General features: G+C 39.5%; 1 protein-coding gene across 4 annotated transcripts in view; it reads right to left on the bottom strand.

Annotated features, from left to right (window-relative positions):
- LOC139946843 (SAM and SH3 domain-containing protein 1-like) overlaps positions 1-13,085 on the bottom strand; it is a 183,919-nt gene extending 170,834 nt beyond the window's left edge. For 3 of the 4 annotated variants that reach the window (XM_071944572.1, XM_071944574.1, XM_071944575.1), the window contains exons 1-2: positions 12,945-13,085; positions 10,364-11,153 (exon numbers count right to left, since the gene is read on the bottom strand). In XM_071944572.1, the coding sequence (XP_071800673.1) occupies positions 10,364-11,002 (639 nt within the window). In that variant the 5' untranslated portion in view covers positions 11,003-11,153; positions 12,945-13,085. The remainder of the gene's footprint in view (positions 1-10,363; positions 11,154-12,944) is intronic. The other variant, XM_071944573.1, reaches the window with a different exon arrangement.
- Positions 13,086-16,456: the final 3,371 nt, after the last annotated feature.

Below are 16,456 nucleotides of genomic sequence, written 5' to 3'. Positions count from 1 at the left end.
TTGATCCATTCTGGGGGAAGGGGGGTCAGAAAGAGGAGTAATAGGGCCTTCGTATTTTATTTTATTTATTTATTTATTTATTTATTTTTCAAGGAGGAGTCAGACTAAATATTTACTGGCTTTGAGACCTTAAAAATCTCAAATGAGTATTGTAAAATCAACCGTTGAAAGAATGGTGCAAGATGTACTGAAAATACAAGAAAAATTGTATCTTTTTTGGGGGGGAACACAAATAAAACAAACAACATAGATGTGGCTTCAAAACAGTTTGAGGGTTGGGTAAAATCAACTGGTGGGTTCTTTCTTTTTGATCACTTGGCCTAACATTTCATAGAGCTGATTTAGCACAAGAAGTAGCTATTTAAGCATGAATCAATTTTGCTTGGCAGAATTGGTTTACCTAACCCTATTCCACAAGACCACAGGGCACTATTTTACTGGACCTGAATTCTATGACAAGACCAGAATCAAAAGGAGAAAAAAATAATTTTTCTGTAACAAGAATTAAGGCAGAACAAATCTCAATGTCTTAAGGGTGAGTCGGATAGCCTGCAGAATCTAAAATATTTATTAGACTTAAAGTCAACATTTAAGAACCTCCTTTATTTAAAGATATTACACGTTTAGGCCTATGTATTACTATTCCATTGACCAAAACACAAGACTGCCTAACTTGTCCTGTCATGAATTTACTGACTCGTCGCTAAAAGCACTGGCCCTCGAGCATCCAGTCCGATTCTGAATTTCATGCCCTGCAAGAACAAAGCATTTTTTAACCCATTTTAAGGAGCAACTCTGGGTAAATTTAACTTTCTACAAAATAAAATTCAAGGAGCACCAAGGCAATTACCTCTGGTACCTCCATCTAGTCATAAACCTGGGCCCTATTTCATACGGCTGTTTATAGCCCAAAATACTACTTGTCTTGACAAATTTTCTTTGCTAAGCAAAATTGAGTGGTGCGCCAGTCACAACGAAGTAAACTTAATACAATTTTGGCTGGTAAACTGTTTTCTGTTAAGCAATACTTTTCTTTGCTTAGCAATTGCATGTGCCTACAGACTTTATGAAGTTGTAGTTCTACCTACATGTATTACAGTCCTGAGTGGTGTGCCAGTCACAACGAAGTAAACTTAATGCAATTTTGGCTGGTAAACTGTTTTCTGTTAAGCAATACTTTTCTTTGCTTAGCAATTGCATGTGCCTACAGACTTTATGAAGTTGTAGTTCTACCTACATGTATTACAGTCCTGAGTGGTGCGCCAGTCACAACGAAGTAAACTTAATGCAATTTTGGCTGGTAAACTGTTTTCTGTTAAGCAATACTTTTCTTTGCTTAGCAATTGCATGTGCCTACAGACTTTATGAAATTGTAGTTCTACCTACATGTATTACAGTCCTCAAAATAACCCACGAAACCCAAAGCAATTGCCGTTCTGCCCTGTGCTTTTGGTGTGTGCGATTTGCAATAAAGGTCAATAAAGATTTACATTTTCCTCATAGAAGTGCTCGCCCCGTACCAGAGGAAAATTGCTGTGCCCCTTCAAGAACAAAATTTAAGACCTGTATTATATTTAAAGTTAAGCACTGCATTTTCGATCCTCCATTGCTCCAAGTCTGTGAAAAAACCACTGAAGTGAACACCCATTGATTTTTTTCAACACAAGTGTACAAGCACTACGTAAATTCACATCATAACAACAGGCGTTAACAATAAGCTTATCCTTTGCCGTACTGTAACAAGTCCCGCTGATCGAGTCACAAAAAAACAAAATCTGAGATTTGCCGGTAGCCCATTGTATTGGATTTTTCCTCCAGGCCGCCCCAACAATGGGCCGCACCACGGATTCAGCCTTGTCGCCCTGCTGTGGTGGAGAAAAGCGGGTTAAGCTAGCAGAAGTAATGATAGTGCAACTCTTTTGTTGGGGAATGTTGCTAAGTAAACAACTGGAAGGAGAAATTCTGACATTTCGCTTGTGGAAATCCTCAGCTTATGATCGAGGTGTTACGAAAGATACTTTCGTTTTTTACTTATTGATTCCGCTGCAGTGCCTTCCCTGGCAAAGTTTGATGCTTAATTTGTTGAAATTTACTCTTACAGTTGTTAGCTTTTTTTGGTGCTTTTAAAGGGAGGATACCATATCTTTGGAAATTACTCCAAAAACAAATTTACTTACTTGGTAAAAAGCACTACGCTGTTGAAAATATTTCTGAGAAACAATTCCTTTTAAGGAATGTGGTTCTAGAGAGAAGGATTAAAAAAACATTTCAATTGGAGAAACATTTCTTCTCTCAGATTCTTTATTCCAGTTATGAATTATTCGTCCTACAAGAATATAACAGCCAGCTCTAGAAGATTCTCACAGGTGTACATAAAAATCCAACTGATTCCACAAAAAAACTAAAAACTTCTAGTGGTTTTTTTTTACTTTTACATTACTTGGGCAGAGTGAGACAAATATTTTGACGTTGAGAAAATTTCTCCTGTCAAAAGAAGTCAAACTTTCATTACATCCACAGCAATTTTGCCGGGAAAAAAAAAAAGAAAAAAAAAAAAAATACATTATCTTTTGGAGCAATAAATCAAAATGGTGTGCTGGATATTTTCTGCTAACAACAGGCAATCTTCGCCTTCGGTGTGTGATCGTTCGCACACCTCGCTCTGCTGCTCCTCCGTACACACAACACACAGCCTATAAAACACGCTAAATCTTCCATTGATGGGAGCCCTCGTTTTGTACCCACGTACTCGCCACTCTCAGGACGTGCCTAAACAGCTTTTACAAATATTTAATAACAGCCACCTATTTCCCACAGGGGCTTGGGAAACGCTGATTGACCAAAGCTCTGCGTTTACACATCTATGCTTTATTTCATTTGTACAAGAACGAGGTGGGAAATCATACGGGGGGGGGGGGTGTATGTATACACTACACAAACAAAAACGGCATACTGGACATAGGTATGCGTTTTTTTGAAAACCATCCGCATTCCGCTTTTCATCAACTCCGTTTATCTCCTCCCTCGATTGCGGCAGTACATAATAATTATCCCGCAGAACAAATTGTGTTTTTGTCGGCCAGGCAAAGTACAAATAAGCACGCGGGGACACGCACCGGTTAGTGTTGCTGTCCGTTGGGGGAGTTGAAAAAGAAAGGTCTGATGTGAAATCGCAGTGAACGAGTAATAACCAGAAAATAGAATACCCAGCTTTACTTAAAGCTTGTAAACTTTGAATGAATGATAGATGTGGAATCCAATAATCTTAACTCTAAAGGGTTCTATTTTTTTTACTTTTATACGTCATAGGGTTTGAATTTGGGGTGAAATCCTCAAAACCACAGGACTTGTTGCTCAAAATGTTTACTGGCCCAGAGTTTTTCTAAAAAGTTGTCGTCTTTATTTGAACAAGCAATACGGTATTAGAGAAGATTGATCTCATTTGTATTTAGGGGTATCATCTTTCATTACAGAATTGAAAGGTGTTTGTCATACCCAAAGTAAACATTTAATAATAACAAATAATAACAAATTCTTATATAGCGCATTTCACAATAGTCCTATCAATGCTCTTTACATTAGTGCCCTGGTCATAGGGCCAATAACATCCCTGTAATGTTTCTCAGCTCCCTTGGGAGTATACAGCCCTGAGCTGCCTTACAGGCAGCTTGTGGCTTTTTCACACACAATATCAACCTCTACCCTCGCAGGTACCCATTTATACCCCTGGGTGAAGAGAAGCAATTATAGTAAAGTATCTTGCTCAAGGACACGAGTGTCACGACCCGGGATTCGAACCCACACTCCGGTGAATCAGCATCAGAACTTGAATTTGATGCTCTTAACCACTCGGCCATAACACTCTATAAATTTGAACATTTGAACATAACTTGTTTATCCTGTTTTTAAAAATGTTACACATTGAGGTTCTACTGTTCAATAGAATTTTAACACAAGGCTGCTAGACTTGTCAAGTCATGAGTTTACTGGCCTGACACTAAAACTATTGGCCTCTGACCAACACTGGCCTGACACTAAAACTACTGGCCACTGGCCAAACATAGTCACATTCAAGCCCTATATGAGGGTGCCCAAAATATAGAGCGCTAGTCTATGGTGTAGCTTCAAATGAACAATAGAAAGTATGAAGCAAATGAGGGGGAAACAAATCTTGCCGCTTTCTACATAACGTAAATAACAAGGGGGAAACAGAATTGGCTGATTGCAAACTGCTTAACAACCAAAAGGACCTATGGTACAAAGACTTAAGGGTCGAAAACGTCAGGCCATAAATATTTTTTACCTTTCTACATACATTGTAACACGACAATGAAATGATAAGCAACAATGGCTTCCCGTGCAATTTTTGCTCTGAGAATAACAACAGCAACAAAAAGCATGGTCTCTCTACACACACGATCTACACACAACAGCAGAAGGTGTTCACCCCCATTTCATCTAATTTTATTCCGGTAAGTCATCAAACCCGTTATTATACTGTACAAAAAGGGAATCCCAAATGCATCCAAATGCAAATAATGGCCTATGGGGGATTACCAAGCGACCCATTCGTGCAGCTTGTTTAGAACACACACAGAGAGAGAGAGAGTAGGGGGGGGGGGATGACCTGCTTTAAAGACACTGGACACTGTTGGTAATTGTCAAAGACTAGTCTTCACATTTGGTGTATCTCAAAATATGCATAAAATAACAAACCTGTGAAAATTTGAGCTCAATCAGTTGTCGAAGTTGCGAGATATAAATGAAAGAAAAAAAACACCCTTGTCGCACCATGGTCACACGAAGTTGTGTGCTTTCAGATGCTTAATTTCGAGACCTCAAATTCCAACTCTGAGGTCTTGAAATCAGTTTCGTGAAAATTTACTTCTTTCTCGAAAACTATGTCACTTCAGAGGGAGCTGTTTCTCACAATGTTTTAGACTATCAACCTCTCCCCATTACTCATTTACCAAGTAAGGTTTTATGCTAATAATTATTTTGAGTAATTACCAATAGTGTCCACTGCCTTTAAGATAGAGCTTGCCCTGACTGACCGCAGCTAAGTAGATACAGTTATAGACTGTTGCTCTCAGTCTTCAAGACGGTGTATAAGAATAATCGTAGATGCAAGGGACATGATGCTTGCCTTTGTCTTGTGATAATGGTAATAGCAAAGGCACCCGTTCAAAGTGATTTTACACACAACAAGTCTTTGTTGATAGTTGTCTCCTGAATATGAATGGTATGGATGAATACAATCAATGAGGGGGGGGGTGCTGAAGTAATATCGTTTTGAAGGGTTTTGATACCTTTTGTAGATCAAGTTCTTGGCCAAGACATTGAATCCCTACTCACTGTGATTGAGGATTTAATTGTAATATAATTTCACCTAAATAGAAGTTTCAGCTTCATTTGCTTCAGGATAGTCGCGTAAAAAACCAGTACTGGTAAAAACATTTTTACAAATGCTAAAATAATGTTAGTCTCCTGAGACAAAAAAAACAATACTGCTGTGACATTATTTTACTAATTTCTTTTAAAAAACTACAGCACCCAGTAAGTAATATTTTAAGGGAAGCTTAAAAAACACTTCATGCTTCTGAAAAAATACTTCAGAATGCATGAAACGTTTTTTAGATTGTATTCCAGTTGCAGATAACCCTTCATGCATTGACACGACTGCTTCAGATTTTCGGTCATATCGATACAAAAAAAATGCTATCATGTTTCTAAATAAAATTTAAACAGTTCAATGACAGTATCTACAAACAATCAAACGGTTCCAAAAAAAAAAGAGGTAAACTTTGCATTTAACTGAAACAACGAAGTACATGTAATTGAACAAAACATAGTGCTTCTGCATTTAGTTCAAACACGCTTCCATAAAAAATACCTCGGTCTTAAACCATAATGGAAAGTGACTGGGAAAATTGTCATACAATGTTTGAACCTGCAACCTATGGATTAATGTGTTGGAGCTCAACATGTTACAACTTGTAGGCCCATGTAAAACCACACATAAATCAGTCTCATAAATCATTAAAACTTCTGTCCCAAAAAAGGGTCTCTCTTTGATTGAGCGCCTTGACCAACTTATTGGTGTACACGGGTGCTATATTATAAGACTACTTGACAGGCCTGATACTTCACAGAGGCAACAAAGGCGATTGCCTTCATGCCCCCTGGTAATTGCCTTGGTGCCCTTGAAATGCTTTGCAATTTCCTCATAGGGAGCCTTTTACCAAGGAGAAAATGCCTTGGTGCCCATGTTGTTTCAAAACAAAGCATACATGCCTGAGCATGGTGCGTATGACCTACGATCCATAGCAGCAGAATGAACCTTCGGAATTCGGAACCATCGGATTTCGGAACCATCATAGTTTTCTTGTAAATAGCGCTGTGTAAGAGTACTCTGTTAATGCCAGGTTGTTAATATTATTTTTATTATAAAGGTAGATCGGATATTATGAGTAATGATGTATTTTTGGCCGATTGGCGCCAGATACCTTTTGCCCGTCAAGTCAAAGTGGCAATCCGTAGATCTGAACGGCACTTACAGAAACAAAAGCCAGTAGACTGCATTGGCGATGCAAATTTTATGAACACAACTAATGGACTCGCGCACGCGTGTGTGTGTGTGACCCTTACGCACAATCTAATACGTTTGTAAAGTCAATTGATATGACATGCGGTAAGGATACCCGATCAAGTGCTGCGTATTTATTACGAAAGAAAATGACCGTGTATAGTACGCCCAAAGACACCTGGGCATCATCCATAGTCCAGCAACACAGCTTTGCAGTGTGTGTAAAATCCATGGACACTATTGGTAATTACTCAAAATAATTGTTAGCATAAAAACTAATTTTGCTAACGATCAATGGAGGGCTGTTGACAGTTTAAAACATTGTGAGAGACAGCTCCCTCTTAAGTAACAGGATTGAGAAAGAGGTAATTTCTCACTCAAATATTTTTTTATGCATCTGAAAGCACACAAAGTTATGCAACAATGATGTTTTTTCTTTCACTCTTCTCTTGCAACTTCGATGAACAATTGAACCCAATTTTTTGCAGATTTATTATTTCATGCATATTGGGATACACCAAGTGCAAATATTGGTGTCAAAGGTGTCCAGTACCTTTAACATATTAAAAACTTACACTGTGACAATTTGATCAGAAAACAAAGACACTAACATGTTAAAAATTACAATATTGTTATGTTTTGCTTATGGTGTGTAGTCCTTCAAACATCTTTATCAAAGATGTAATTTTCTCAGCTTTTCAAAAATCGTGTGATTGAGTAAGCCTTTTTCTAAGTACACCTTCTTTTGTTTTATCTCTCTGCCTGCAAATCCAACAACTGAGTAGGGCCTACATTAGGCCAAGTAAAAAAAGAAACATGTTTAGCGTCCCCGCCTGCTTCCTTTTTTTTTTTTGAAAAAGGGTTATTTTAAACGATTTTAGCTTAAACAATCTGAATGTCTTGTCTGAATGTCTTGACCGAAATGTTTCATTAATGTCTTGTGTGTTTCAGCAGTAGAAAAAACAATGGAAATTTGACATTTTAACAAAGAATGGCGGCCATCTTGAAATAAAAAATAAAAAGCCCTTCCTGTTTCTTTTTTTACTCGGCCTTACACAAAAACTTTAGAACATCGAACATTCAGAAAAAAATCCAACAAGTTTTCTTGAGAAATAATCATTTGTGGGGTCTTGATTGTGGGTACAAGACTATGATAGTATGTTACCCTGCCTCAGGCAACAGGATGCCCCTACATGTAAGGGTACAAGTTGTGTCTTGGGTCATTTAGCAGTTCACATCATGAGGATAACAATGGAAGCAAAAGTATTTTACCCATACACCAATGTGTGTTAGCACTGTATACTCAGTACTTTTAAAAACCAAAATTAATATTCTTTATCCCCGATGCAAATTTAACATCTCTTATATCGTTGCGGTACCCCCTGCCAAAACATAGGATTCGAACTGCCTCGAACTACCGGGCAACCTCGGTAGTCTAGTTGGTAAGACACTGCTCTAGAATTGCAATGGTCGCGGGTACGAATCCCACCCGAGTAACATGCCTGTGAGTATACAGTGCTAACACACATCGGTGTATGGGTAAAAACCAAAATTAATATTCTTCATCCCCGATGCAAATTTAACATCTCTTATAAAAGTAGAAAACAGGAACGATACACTGCACTAAAATTATCCAAGGATAGCCCCCAAAAGCCAATAACTTAGAAGTTTATTTCCATTGATGACCTTGAAGATGGGTGAGAGTGGAGTAAGGAAAGTTTTTTTTTCTCACTTTTATAGGATACAATTTCAATGGATATCAGACTATAGACATCGTGAGAATTACCTTTGAAATCTAGCCATGAACCAGGCCTGATACTTCACGGAGGCAACGAAGGCGATTGCCTCTGTGTCCCCCTGTTGCCTTGGTGCCCTAGAAATGCTCCAGTACAAATTTGCAATTTCATCATAGGGTGCCCTTTACCAAGAAAAAAATGCCTTGGTGCCCTTGCCCTTTCAAAAACGAAGCATACAGCCCTGCTATGAACCTATCACTGCGTACATTACACTACAGAGGAGCTGTCTCGAGTGCAACAACATCCCAAGCGCATTACAGACTTTTATTCTTTAAATACAGGAAATCAATCCAAAGGCCAGGCGTGAGACAGAGCGCAAACAAATCATTAAACACTGTTTATGTTATTTGACTTCATCATACAATTCAGTGTGCCAATGTACAGTGTACACTGAAGGTGGGTGAGAGTTTTCCCCCAAGGTCTCAAACTTGCCCATAAGGTGCAGAACAAACGTTATAACCCAGGGCACAAGGAGGTGCACCATTTTTTTCCCAGGGCAGGCTCTTCTGCATTTCTCGTACAAATGACCCTTTTCAGCGATCCGGTTATATACCATTCACTATTTAAAAGGTTTTTTCAAGTTAATCTGACACAAGTTTTAAAACAAATATACATTACAATGTTGACGTGTGTGTATGGAAAAAATAGTTTTAGAGTATTGACACTATCACATGTGAATAAAAAATCTTTTCAAAACATGAAACATTTTACTCTAGTAATTTGTAGTATCCAAAGTCAGATTTCAAATGGGGGGGGGGGGTAGGGGAATGTCGGCGGCGGGACATGGACATCAACTACAGTGTAGGGGGACTTAAGGGGCGGCACGTGCCCCCACCCCTCCTAACGATAAGTTACAACAACTGGTACACCGCATGTGCACATTTTTTGTATCCAGAATCCCACACCAACTTTATTGTATCAGATTTTGATGAGTGAGTCGAGAACTAACAATTTTAAAATCAAGAAACCACCCCTGTCCGTATGTTTCAACATGCTCTCTCACTAATGGCAACCTGTGGCTCACAAGAGCTCCTTTTTTCTTGTAACCGGTTCCTATTGAGTCAAATAGTAATTACAGAGTACACTGTACTTCTTTGTTATTCCGGACGCTGGTTTTGGCCAAAGCACGCTGAAGTAAAACAAGGTCTTCAGAATGTTTTTAAACTTGTTGTGTTTGCTTTTAAAAGACAAGGATTGAAATAGACACCCGGGCTCAATTTCATAGAGCTGCTTAGAAGCACAAAAAGTAGCTTCAAAGCACAAAGTAGTTAAAAGCTTACTAAAAAAAGGTTACAGTGTCACATGACTGTTTTATCCTTCTCCTTTTTTGCTAAGTACGAAATTGTTAAAGCAATATTTTTTGCTTTAAAAGCAGCTCTATGAAACTGGGCATTGACATACTGGGGCTATTTTAAAGGCAGTGGACACTATTGGTAATTACTCAAAATATTTATTAGCATAAAACCTTACTTGGTAACGAGTAATGGAGAGAGGTTGGTAGTATAAAACATTGTGAGAAACGGCTCCCTCTGAAGTAGAGTAGTTTTCGAGAAAGAAGTAATTTTCCACGAATTTGGATTCGAGACCTCATATTTAGAATTTGAGGTCTCAAAATCAAGCATCTGAACGCACACAGTTCGTGTGACAAGAGTGTTTTTTCTATCATTATTATCTTGCAACTTGAGCTCAAATTTTCACAGGTTTGTTATTTTATGCATGTTTAGATACAGCAAGTGAGAATGCTGGTCTTTGACAATTACCAATATTTTTAGTGTCCAGTGTCTTTAAGCCCCTGGGTATAATATTTGAGAAGGATTGGCACAAGATGGGCAATCTAGAGCAATTTTTATCTCTACTAGTAGCTCTCTTTCTCTCTCTGTCTTTCGAGTATCAACCAACAATTTGCACCCGATACGCTAGTGTAAATGGGGAGAACCGGTGCTTTTATAATCTCTAGAAAGAATAAAGACATACAACTTACATGTACCTTCAGTGAGCGAAACATCCTCCGTTGCTGATCATGTGGACTCATTCCCCCTATAGCCTCAACGAATCCTCCTCGCTCCACGGCACTCGCCGATCTCTGCTTCTTCACCAGGACCTCCTCCTCGCCAGGACGGTCCCTCATCATCTGTCTGAACTCCGTCGCCCCTTCATAGGAGCCCCTCCTCAGATGATGCTCAGTCCACTTCCACCTGTTTCTGTCCAGGTAGCACGGCGGCTGGACATCATAGTGATTGTCCTGGAGACACTCACAGTTGTTACAGTCGCACATCCCGCTTCTGCCACCGTCGATCATAGAATGCACCTTCTCGTCCTCATCCTCTCCGTAACCGTAATCGACAGCCACCTCATCTTCGTAGATGTACTCACTGTCGGGACCCATCAGGGTAAAGTAAACTGCTGTCCCGCCTTCCTGCTTGAGACGGGCGACAGCTTGTCGGAGGTCTTCCCGTTGTCTTGGCTCCTGAACCCCGATGGCGTCCATGTCCTCCTCCCCGATCTGTTTGCAAGTTTCCAAATCATCGTACCCGTTATCAATGAAATTATCAAGGTGGTGAGACAGGTCTAGGGTTCTTAGCCACTCTCGTACGATGTTGTTCTCCGGATCTCCGGCCATTGCAGGGCCGCAACAGGCAGAGCCTGTGTTTACCTATAGATAGTCTGGTTCCTGGGACTGTGTCTCTCTCTTGCCTTACCGTGCTAAGGAAATCTTCTACTAGCTACACATGCACAGAGCTGACATGTACATTGCTTTCTGCATGTGGCCTCTGAAAGAAAAAGAAAGCACACCGAAAATCAAGAATAAGTTAACGGTAATTAGTCAATAACAAACAAACTTAATTCTGGCCAACTAGTAAATTGGTAAGCTAATGGTCTTGCTGGCTTGCCGACCCTGATAAGCATTCTTTTCTTTATTGATACTTTTGCCTGTAAATCAGCATTTCGTTTACCAAAAATGATGACCCTGTAAGCGTACAATGTATTTTACAAATTTGAAAAGGGTTCATTAAAGCTTACGTCATCATGCTACCAATAATTCTTCATCAACGATTGGCGCCAACTCAGTGAGCAGAGGGTGCTGGTCATAAGCGCATAAGCACAGAATATCATGGTGAATGAAATTGCAACCCGTTAATTATGAAACAAAGTCAATGTGATGCATGGATAAAGGCTACGACCTTGGTGGCTAATGATGATGGTGAGTATAAATTTTGCACTGACTGATCATGACGGTTCAAAACATTGTTTTAAACATTTTTTATTGAAAAATGTGCGGTCGGACAACCTTGCCTCGTCAAAATTCAAGACCACAGATGTCAAATAATTTCCACATCTGAGTTACTGGGTCTATAATAATACTATCTAATAATACGGGAAGCAATGATGATGATGATGATGTAAAATTACGCAGATAAAATTGAATTATAAAGGTATGAATGATGAATCATACACAATGGATTTTATAACCATCTAAAGGAGGATGGCATCAGTTACATTGATGAGTTAAAGATCATGATGACAAACAAGCAAATCATATTCATCATCTTGCCTGTGCGTACATGTACGGATATTCAGACAACAACAAAGGTTAACAAAAATCACTACTACCGTACGTTGGCTATTATACAAATATTGACTGCTCCGAGTGCTATGGTTAAAACTATGACTCCCGAGGTGATCCCCGGAGCGTTCTATTTTCCCGAGGCGAAGCCGAGGGAAAATAGAACGCTCCGGGGATCACCGAGGGAGTCATAGTTTTTAACCATTGCACGAGTAAAAGCAGTCAATACTTGTTTTATAACACCCCAAACATTTATAAATACTGTACTATTATTATTAAGTTACAGACCTGAATGCTACAATCCACGGACGACGCAAATACAGATTGCAAACACTTTTACTGACTGTGTTGCATGATGTAGTGTCGTGCAATCCGAAATGGTTACAGACTATTAATTTATCATCCTCGTACACGCAACGGACGTCTGGGAACTGCACGCCGTGTGCTAGTCTGTCGGACTAGCGCACGGCGCCGTGTGCTAGTCTTCGGACTAGCGCATGGCAAACCGACGCACTATCACACGGCCGACGTCTAGCAAAACTAAGACATGTCATGTGATGCGCTCTAAACCAATGAGCAGGCAGAATACTTGCAAGGGGTGTTATAAACGGTACTAACTACAGTCATGACAGTCCCTATACTGCCTACACAAGATAATCCCAACCGGGGAGGTAAAAATAAATTACTGTTTGTGTAGCAACTTGAACAGCCATGAGTTCCAAGTATTTACACACAGATCCAAATCTGATGATCTACTCGTTATTGTTTTGTGGGAAGTACATGTATACACACAGAGACTACGATCGTTGTCAGGATGCATTCACGATAGATGACACATCGTAGGCACATGTCATTTACATTGTTGACCGAAGTGCCGAGCGGCCGGCGATCCCATCAAAAAAACAGACACAGAGCCCGGCAGTTTTACTGCTGGCATTCGCAAGCCGTGCTGTGTATTTAAAACCACAACCCTCCCAACTAAAAACAAGGGACTTACCAGAACGGCATCAGAACGGGAAGTTGTTGGATCCTAGATTACTTCCTTTAGACAAGCTCCGGCATTCCTAGAGAGATCCTCTCTGGTAAATCACATAACACCTCGTCCATGACTGTTTCATACTCAACCACGCACGGGGAGATGCCTATGCCTTACGTACGGTGTGTACAGCGCATACGCTGCTTGCACTCGGTGGCCTCGAAAACATCAAGAGCTTCCGTACTTGACGACTGTTGCATGCGCTATTATTCATACACACGCACAATTACATGTTTCTCTATGCAATAGTTGCGGGTTCGTGACTGTTTTTCGGCAAACGAATCTTTTCAATCGAAGATTACAAAATATGTCTTTCTTATTGTATTTATTTGTTTACTTCTGTGATGATAAAGCACCCCCAAAACAACAGTTTTAAACTGTGAACTTTGGTTGGGGGGGGGGAGACGGATGTGGTCGAACGTTTGTTGTTTTTTATTATTAACTTTTCCATTTTTGTTTGCAGATTGGGGCCTAATTAATAGCACAAAACACAAAATCTACCGAGGAAATTCTATTCTGTGATTATCTTTTATCAATTTCTTACCACTATTTTCACATGTATAACATTCCTGTGTGTATACTTTTTTTTGATTTATGGAATGTGGTCTAGCGCCACCAATTTTCAGTGGTTCACAAACCATACAAAAAAAGGACTCAAACTTTCATGAAGTTCTTTGACGAAGAATTTAATTGATTTCCATATTAGTTTTGCAGATTGGGGCCTAATTAATAGCAACACCTATAACGCGCCCATCAATGCGCATACAATTGTACTATACAATAACTTGCAGACAAAAACTTACCGATTGCAATACATTAATATCCTTGTGGATTGTGTTCTCATTTAAATGGAATGTACTTTCTTGCCCCCCCCCTTCCCGGAGATTCTGTGCGCGTGCCCCCCCCCCCCCTTCCCCCCCCCCCCCCCCCCCCAATACGACAGACTGTGTACAAACCACAGACATACAAACTTCTTCGAATAGCGCCCTCTGTTGAATTCTTCTTGGTCAGCCCATGTTACTTTCCCATAGTGGATGGCGGGAGGGGGGGGGGGGCACCAGAATCTACGGTGGGATTCGTTATTATCCGAAATGCAATGGACACTATTGGTAATTACTCAAAATAATTATTAGCATAAAACCTTTCTTGATTACGAGTAAGTGGGAGAGGTTGATAGTATAAAACATTGTGAGAAACGGCTCCCTCTAAATCCAGTGTAATCAAACGTTTTGATTTTACAATATTATAAACAAACAATACAAACAACATATATCCTGGTTGGGCTTTATTTTGTTTATTTTTATTTGGCATTTTTTGCTTGTTTCGTTTTGTATGTGTTGATTTTTCTTGCTGCACCTGAGGGTCAGAATATAATGTATTCATGTTTGTATGTCTTTTTACTTCTTTTTGTTTTGTTTGTTTGTCTGTTTTTTTTAATTTTGTATCATGACTTGCAGCATTTGACACGAAAATACATTAGCAAGGCTTATGCAGGGACTTAACAATATTTAAATTTGCTCCACTGGGGCGCCAATAGTTATTTGTTCAAAAAGAAAAATTATTTCTGCAATCTCCTTTAAACGACAAAGGAGAAAACGTTAACAACATTAATTTAAATCAGTATGCATTGACAAATAATTACGCGTGCGCACTGGAGACGTTATTTTAGTTAGGGGAATGTGAAGTTTCTTCTCCAAATAAAACAGCCGTCGGTCACGGTAGACTTTACCCGCAGTGGTGACGTCACTGCTTGGGATTCCCTCCAGTAGTATCACATTGTGTACACCCATCACAGAAAATACGTTATCCACTCCAATCAATTACGCCGCAGTGAAACAACCAATCTCACAGGTGCAAACCACTTGCCCCAAAAGATGACGAGTTTGACTCTTTAGCCCACTGTTTCATGAATGTCAAACAGAGATGAGTGATATAATCTTATAGGGGCGAAGTTTTAAATTCCTTTGTAATGAGAAAAATTCCTTTCATTCATCACGAGATAAAAATAGCTGATGTCAACAGCGCCCTCTTGTGTGTAGATTGCGACAGGTACTTGCGATGAGCGAATGGAGTAAGCATCAATTTGAATCACAACAAACAAAATAATGCAATACATAAACTCACATAGTTGTGGAGTTGATGGATGGGAAACAATTCTACTAAATAACAAACAAAAAACCTTTCTGTATGTGTAACTGGCACTCGTTAGGATGGGCATTTTAATTATTTGATAATCAAAAGAGGGCGCACTTCATGAGGGCTACAAATTTATTTGTTGTCCACACTTTCAAGTGGTCTGAAATCGAAACGAAATAATGTTTAAAAGATGTTAAATTTGCATCGGGGATAAAGAATATTAATTTTCGTTTTTACCCATACACCGATGTGTGTTAGCACTCACTCAGTACTTTCCCGAGTCCTGTGAAATAATGTTTACCTGATGACGATTACATTGTTCATGATGTAAACCACTTGCTCTTCTTCGACGATCGAGCCCCATTTATCATACTCATGTAGAAAATGAGCTCCATCAAGGTTCCTTTATTATTATGCAAACCTCCCCCCCCCCCTCACCCATGTGGTTTATGTGAAAACAGAATGACGACAAGACGTGAGGGGCTAGGGTTACACACATCGTAATCGAGTTGCAACTTGGGCCCAATTCCAATAAGCACGTAGAAACAAACACAATTTAAAGGCAGTGGACACTATTGGTAATTGTCAAAAACTAGTTTTCACAGTTGGTGCATCTCAACATATGCATAAAATAATAAACCTGTGAAAATTTGAGCTCAATCGGTCATCGAAGTTGCGAGATAATAATGAAAGAAAAAACACCATTGTTACACGAAGTTGTGTGCTTACAGCTCAGTCAGATGCTTGATTTCGAGACCTAGCTCAAAATCTTATACCGAGGTCTCGAAATCAAATTTATTGAAAATTACTTCCTTCTCGAAAACTACGTTACTTCAGAGGGAGCCGTTTCTCACAATGTGTTATACTATCAACCTCTCCCTATTACTCGTAATCAAGAAAGGTTTTAGGATAATAATTATTTTGAGTAATTACCAATAGTGTCCACTGCCTTTAAGCACAGAACAGGATTGCTTATCAAAAACAGGTAACCAGCAACAATCGTATTACGTTTACATTGTTATGACTGGTGCCCCACTCATTATGTGCATATAAAAGCATTTTTGTCAAGCAGTACGTTCTGCGGTAACAGCTTTTAATGAAATCAGGCCATGTAGGGAAAAGTCGTCTTTAGTCACGTGATTGCTGGACGCCATTTTAGGTCTCACGTAGCACAACCCAACATAGTCTGTGGGGGCGTGTGCTTGTGGGGGGGGGGGTTCTGGCTTCTGTAGGTAATTTCAAGTTATCGCAACTCTCTCAATACACTAGTTCTGGGTTCACCATGTTTCATAGTGGAGACCAAAAGCTCCTATTTACCCTTCCAAACAACTTGAAAG

Source organism: Asterias amurensis, chromosome 14, assembly GCF_032118995.1.
Source record: "Asterias amurensis chromosome 14, ASM3211899v1".
Lineage (NCBI taxonomy): Eukaryota > Metazoa > Echinodermata > Asteroidea > Forcipulatida > Asteriidae > Asterias > Asterias amurensis.
This window is presented reverse-complemented; position numbering and strand designations above follow the sequence as displayed.